Source organism: Cryptosporidium hominis (assembly GCF_000006425.1).
Source record: "Cryptosporidium hominis TU502 chromosome 6 CHRO016086, whole genome shotgun sequence".
NCBI lineage: Eukaryota > Apicomplexa > Conoidasida > Eucoccidiorida > Cryptosporidiidae > Cryptosporidium > Cryptosporidium hominis.
In genome coordinates this window covers 1-6646 of record NW_667206.1, presented here as the reverse complement: position 1 = coordinate 6646, position 6646 = coordinate 1, and the positions used below count along the sequence as shown (strand labels likewise).

At 31.1% G+C, this 6646-nt stretch overlaps 3 protein-coding genes across 3 annotated transcripts; 2 read left to right on the top strand and 1 right to left on the bottom strand.

The window, feature by feature from the left end:
* The first annotated feature begins 447 nt into the window (after window positions 1–447).
* Chro.60230 (ribonucleoside-diphosphate reductase large chain (ribonucleotide reductase R1 subunit)) lies at window positions 448–2028 on the top strand. The annotated part of the gene is made up of 1 exon (XM_661122.1): window positions 448–2028. One exon carries the CDS (start codon window positions 448–450, stop codon window positions 2026–2028), a length of 1581 nt encoding a protein of 526 aa, XP_666214.1.
* A 167-nt stretch (window positions 2029–2195) lies between these two features.
* On the top strand, window positions 2196–4625 carry Chro.60231 (glycosyl transferase). The annotated part of the gene is made up of 1 exon (XM_661121.1): window positions 2196–4625. One exon carries the CDS (start codon window positions 2196–2198, stop codon window positions 4623–4625), a length of 2430 nt encoding a protein of 809 aa, XP_666213.1.
* A 733-nt stretch (window positions 4626–5358) lies between these two features.
* Chro.60232 (hypothetical protein) lies at window positions 5359–6531 on the bottom strand. The annotated part of the gene is made up of 1 exon (XM_661120.1): window positions 5359–6531. The coding sequence occupies one exon, from the start codon at window positions 6529–6531 to the stop codon at window positions 5359–5361; it is 1173 nt and encodes a 390-aa protein (XP_666212.1).
* Window positions 6532–6646: the final 115 nt, after the last annotated feature.

Sequence of the window (6646 nt, the reverse complement as noted above, 5' to 3'; positions counted from 1 at the left end):
TTAATTCAAAAATTGATTTTTCAAAAGATTTTGAATATGATTATTTTGCCTTCAAAACTCTAGAAAGATCCTATCTTCTTAAAATTGACAACAAAGTTGTGGAAAGACCACAACATCTTCTGATGCGGGTTTCTTGTGGTATTCATTGTGGTGATATTGAAGCTGCACTTGAAACATATGAGTTGTTATCGCAAAAATATTTTACTCATGCAACACCCACACTCTTTAATTCAGGCACGCCGCGACCTCAAATGTCATCTTGTTTTTTACTCAGGATTCCAGAAGATTCAATAAACGGTATCTTTGACACACTAACTAAATGCGCAAACATTAGTAAGACTGCAGGTGGCCTTGGGGTGGCAGTAAGTAATATTAGAGGAACTGGTTCATATATTCGAGGAACAAATGGGAGATCTAATGGATTAATTCCGATGCTGCGCGTTTATAATGACACTGCTAGGTATATTGATCAAGGTGGAGGGAAGCGTAAAGGTGCCCATTGCAATTTATTTGGAACCATGGCACGTTGATGTTGTAGAGTTTATTGAAATTAGGAAGAATCATGGAAAGGAAGAGATGAGATGTCGCGATCTCTTTCCTGCCCTTTGGGTTCCTGATCTGTTCATGGAAAGAGTTGAGAAGGATCAAGATTGGACTCTAATGTGCCCAGATGAATGCAGGGGATTGCAAGATGTTTGGGGCGATGATTTTAAGAAGCTATATGAAGAGTATGAGAAACAAGGCCGTGGAAGGAAAACGATGAAAGCGCAGAAACTTTGGTTCTTAATCTTACAGGCTCAAATTGAGACGGGGACACCATTTATTTGTTATAAAGATGCTGCAAATAGCAAAAGTAACCAGAAAAATTTGGGAACTATTGTTTCAAGTAACTTATGCACAGAAATCATAGAATACACTAGCAAGGACGAAGTTGCCGTTTGTAATCTGGCGTCTATTGGCCTTCCAAAGTTCGTTGATAAAAATAACAAGACGTTTGATTTTGATAAGTTAAAAGAAGTTACGAAGGTGATTACGAGGAATTTGAATAAATTGATTGACGTTGGATATTATTCTCTTAAAGAATGTAAAAACTCGAATTTAAGACATCGTCCATTGGGGATTGGCATTCAAGGGCTCGCAGACTGTTTCATGATGCTTCGTATGCCATACGAGTCTGAGGGAGCTAAGAAGTTAAATAAACAAATCTTTGAAGTTATCTATTATGCAGCTCTCGATGCTAGCTGTGAGCTTGCAGAAAAATATGGTCCATACGAAACATATTCCGGTTCGCCTGCGAGTAAGGGTATTTTACAATTTGATATGTGGGGAGTTACACCAGACTCTGGACTTTGTGATTGGGATTCGCTTAAAGATAGGATTTCCAAATATGGTATTCGTAATTCTCTATTGATATCTCCAATGCCAACAGCATCCACTTCACAAATTTTAGGTAACAATGAGAGTTTTGAGCCATTCACCTCGAACATTTATCATCGTAGGGTACTATCTGGTGAGTTCTTTGTAGTAAATCCGCACTTGCTAAATGATTTACTAGAGCTTGGGTTATGGGATGATAGGCTTAAGCAGAATATTATTGCAAATAATGGCAGTATTCAAAATATACTTACAATTCCGGAGGATATACGTGAGCTTTATAAGACTGTATGGGAAATCAAGCAAAAGACAGTAATTGATATGGCTGCAGATAGGGGTCCATATGTTTGTCAATCGCAATCTTTGAACATCCATATGGAAAATGCTAACTTTGCAAAGTTATCATCTATGCATTTTTATGGTTGGAAAAAAGGTCTAAAAACAGGCATTTATTATTTGAGGACCCAAAGCGCGACACGCCCCATACAATTTACAGTAGATCAACAACTTCTAAAATCAGAAACTAAAGAAAAGGATTCACTGGAGACTAACAAACGGCAAGCACTCGAACCAGAGACACAAAAGCTCATCGCTTGCCCATTAAGACCGACAAATATGAAGGACGATGAAGAATGTATGATGTGTTCTGGTTAAATAGTAGGCTTCAGAGTTCACGGTTTTTAACCAAATTTTTTAAAATATTTTTTATGCTTGGCTTTAAGTGTTAATCAGGTGATCCAGTAATTTAATCTTCTTTCCACACAGTACACACGCTTAGACCGCCGACTCAAATTGACATTTAAAATTTCTTATCCACTGAAATGAAATCTAGAATTATTCCCTTAAAGATTATCAAACTCGGCAAAAACCGAGTTTTTTGTAGGACTTTTCTAATTACTATTCTAATTTTTCTGATTTTTTTCTTTAAGCGAAGATTGGTGATCGATTTATTGTTGATTGTCGAACTTATATTAATTGACATTTTATTTTCAAAATTCCTAAAGAAAAAAAAGGCGATTTATAGTTCTATAAGTTCTACAAATTTAAACTTGGAGAAAAGAAATACTATTGAGCTTAAAAAATTATCTACTGATAGCTGTAATAACTCCCTCAAGCAACAAAAAACTATTAGAAGCCTGAGCGATGACAGAAAATTCCGAAAAATCGGGAGAAAAAAAAATAAGGGATATGGCTGGACTCTCACAATTATAGCCTCATTAATATTGATATTTACGTCGTTTTATGAAAGCCTGATTACTAACATTATTTATAAAGAATATTCTAATGAAAAGGAAATAACAAGCCTAATAGATCAATATTCGGAAGAAAGGAAGTATTATAGCAATGTTTTTAAATATAACCCTCCAATTAATTTACCTACTCTAGAATTTTCCAATTGGTTACTCACTAATTGGGTTTTTAGAACTATTTCAAATTTACCAATTTTATTTTCCGACTATTCAAATATTAAAAAAAAAGGAATTGAATATATCGAAACTGAATTTGATACGTTCATTAATTTGAAAAAAGGCTCAATATCGAATATAACTAATAATGAACTTGCAAATAGTAAGTTTGATGGGCAAGAAACAAATATTGATTTTGTTTCTGATTCAAGTGAATTCAACGAAAACGATAAAATAAGCATTGTAATTCCAGCTCATAACGAAGATGAATTTATTAGCAAAACAATAATCTTTACTATTGAATCAACTCCAACTGAATTACTAAGAGAGATCATAATTGTTGATGATTTTAGTGAAAAACCAGTGTTTGAAATACTTGAAGAAGAACTTCCAGAAAATTATAAAAAATATGTAAAAATAATTAGGTTAAAGAAATGTGAAGGTTTAATAAGATCAAAAATTATTGGTGCGGATGCTGCTTTAGGCCCTAACATATTTTTTTTAGATGGGCATTGTAAACCAAAAAAGGGTTGGTCAGAAGCGCTAGTTAAATCAATTAGAGAAAATTACAAGAGAGTTGTATGCCCAATTGTCCAAAGCATTTCAAATATTGATTGGAGTGATATAGGAACTGCTGGTGCGAAAATGATGATAGAATGGAACTTTGCATTCCATTGGTATGATGATGGATTACCAGAAATTCCAATAGCATCTGGAGGAATATTAATGATTACAAAAAGATGGTGGGAAGAAAGTGGTAAATATGATCCAGGAATGCTTTATTGGGGTGGGGAAAATATTGAGCAAAGTTTTAGAATATGGCTTTGTGGCGGAGAAATACACGTGGTAAGAAATTCTTTAGTTGGGCATATTTTTGAAAGAAATAATTCAAATAAAAGAAATCAAGATTTCCAATATAAAAAAATGTTAATTGATAATATGAATAGCAATCATCAAAGAACGGCATTTGTGTGGTTAAGCGAACAGTTTTATGAAACTTATTTCAAAAATTATCATGTATTAGGTTATTTACCTATTAGTTATACTAAGGGCCTAAGCGAAAGGCTTTCATTAAAACATATATTAAAGTGCAAACCTTTTGAATGGTATATAGGAAAATTTAGGCCGGCCTTTGAAAGGCAAGGCGAACTATATTATAATTTCCACCACATTCAGCATGTAAAAAGCAAATTATGTCTCTCTATAGCAAATAAACAGAATGATCGTATTGGAGTTGGAAAAGCTGAGATTGAAATTCCAATGACAGTGGTGCCAAACGATGTATCGAGATATAGCATTAAAACGACAACAGATTATGATATTCTAGCTTTAAAAACATGTAACTATCTTGATGAATCCCAAAAATGGAGTTTTATCCTTGGAAATCGGATGTTATATAACTTCAAATCAAAGAAGTGCTTAGATAAAGCAAGTTCAGTTAATTTATTCAAAAAAATGAAGACAAAGGATTTTATATATTCTCCAAATAACAGCTCAGAATCTAATACTGAACTAGAATTGCCTTTGCTGTATGAGTGCGACTGGAATCTTGTAATGAGAGCAAGAAATTACAATCAATTTTGGACATGGAAAGATATTGGCAATAAAAGTGGCAAAATCGTCAATTGGAGCGGCGATGAACATAGATCAAATGTAACAGGGGGCGCAGAAGAATTCATAGTCCCAATAAACAAAGGAGTAGATAGCGAAAGTTACTGTTTGTATTCAAATATTGCTTTAGGTAGTTATGAAGAAACGAAAATGTTTTACAGTAATTGCAAAACAGAAAACAACTCTGAAGAAATTTCATTTAAGAAAATTTGGAGGCAAAATCTTTTTGTTTGAAAAATGGAGTTGCATTTTATTTTGAAAAAGTTCAGAAAAATACTCAACTATGTGTTTATACAAAGTTTTACGTATTAAAGATAGTTATGAAATAAAGTGAATCCCGTAATAATATATATCATTTTATTGCAGCCAGTGATATAAAATGCAAGGTTCTATTATATTTTCACCATTGCTTTCAAGCTGCTATCCTACTCATAAGGAATGGCAGTAAAAATTGTGGAAACTTTGTTTTCTTTACTTAAATATCAAAACATTCGAAATCCCGTTATTTAAAGTTGCAGATTTATTTGATTATATTAAATCAAAACATGCGCACACAATTAAATTGGCATTTTAGATATAATTTTTTTTTGTAAGAAATTCATCAATACAGAGTTGTAACAATTCTAACATGTTTTTGAGTATATTAAGTTTGCAAGTAAATAGTTTGAATTATTTCTACAAGTATCTAGCTATCATTGTTATCTTGTTCACAAAATATTGTAATTTTTATATTATTAAGAAATTCTCTAATCGAGCAACTAATTAAAAAACGAAAAATAACATACAATGAGAAAAATAATTAATCTCGGCGATTTTAATAGGTTTGTCCTGCCTATATTTAGAGCTTTTGTAAAGCTCATTGGAATTAAAATGAGCCAATTTGTTCTTATACAAATTCAATTTCTAATTAATATATTTTACAATTGCATTAGGAGTTAGAAAAAAAAAATCAGTTCTTAAATCTTAATCAATCGAATAATGAAGTGTCATATCTCTTTCTTTTTTTTATTTCTGGCATTATCTCTTCAAATAAAAAACCTTCAATTCCTTCGCTATTTTCTGAATATAAATTGACAAAATTTACCCCATTTGATGAAATTCCCAAAAATTGTATAAGTAACTTGACAACTTCAAGAAAATAGTTTCTTGTATAAGTAACTTTTTTATCTAAAGAAAAAGTAAAACATTTGTTGAAAATATTAATAAAATTGTACTCCAAGGATACTTTTATTTCACCTATCTTATGAATAACTGAGAAGGGGATATTAGTTTGTAGAAAACTCCCTAATTGCCTTTCTAATTGCTTTATAATGCTTAAAGGAATGCATTGCGCAAACTCACTTTTAAGTTGTGATTTGTTATGTTCTGAGCCGACTATTTCGTATTTATAGAATATAATAACTAAACCGAACAAATTTGAGAATAGTTTGCCATCCACTGGAAGAGCTATTTCATCAACAAAATTAAATATGTCAAGAATATTATTCAAAATCTTTGATATAATATTTAATGATATATTAAAGTGCCCAGATTCAGAAATGTCATTCCAGTTGATAATGCCAATATCGATTAAATTGGTATTAATACCTTTCTTATTATTGTTTTTAATTTGATCATTTATTAGATACTCAAACTTTTCAACTGCTGGTAGTTGCCTAATTGTTTTAAACTCATTTATCAATAAGTCAATTAAGTGATCTAATATTTGATTTAAATTCGCCAAATAATAATATGAGATATCACTTAAATTAGCAAAATTATCACATTTTGTATCTAATAATGAATTATAAATTGGGAAAAAAATAGGAGAGCTGTAGCGGCCATCCAATGTTAGATCTTTGTTGAAACATGCGAAAATTTCGGTTTCAGAGTTTATGCAGTTATACAATATATTGTTCATATCGAAAGTAATCTCATTCTTGATCACCAAAATTAATATTGAAGGAACTAACATAAACTTATATTTATAACATAAATACTTTCTGTTTCTTCTTAGATACAAACCATTATAATGATCATTAATCAATTTATTAGTTTCAAATCCCCAAAAGTTCATTACTTTCTTATTCAATAAAAGGAACTTCTGATAATATAAAAGCAAATTTCTTGAATTTTCTTCTAAAAGAATATAGTTAATCATTGAGAAATAGGAAAATGATTGGTTTATAATAGGTGTAAATATAGATTGTGTTAACTTATTTTTTTTTAAAATTGTTTGGCTAGAATTTAACTCATCAAAAATTAATTCATTTATC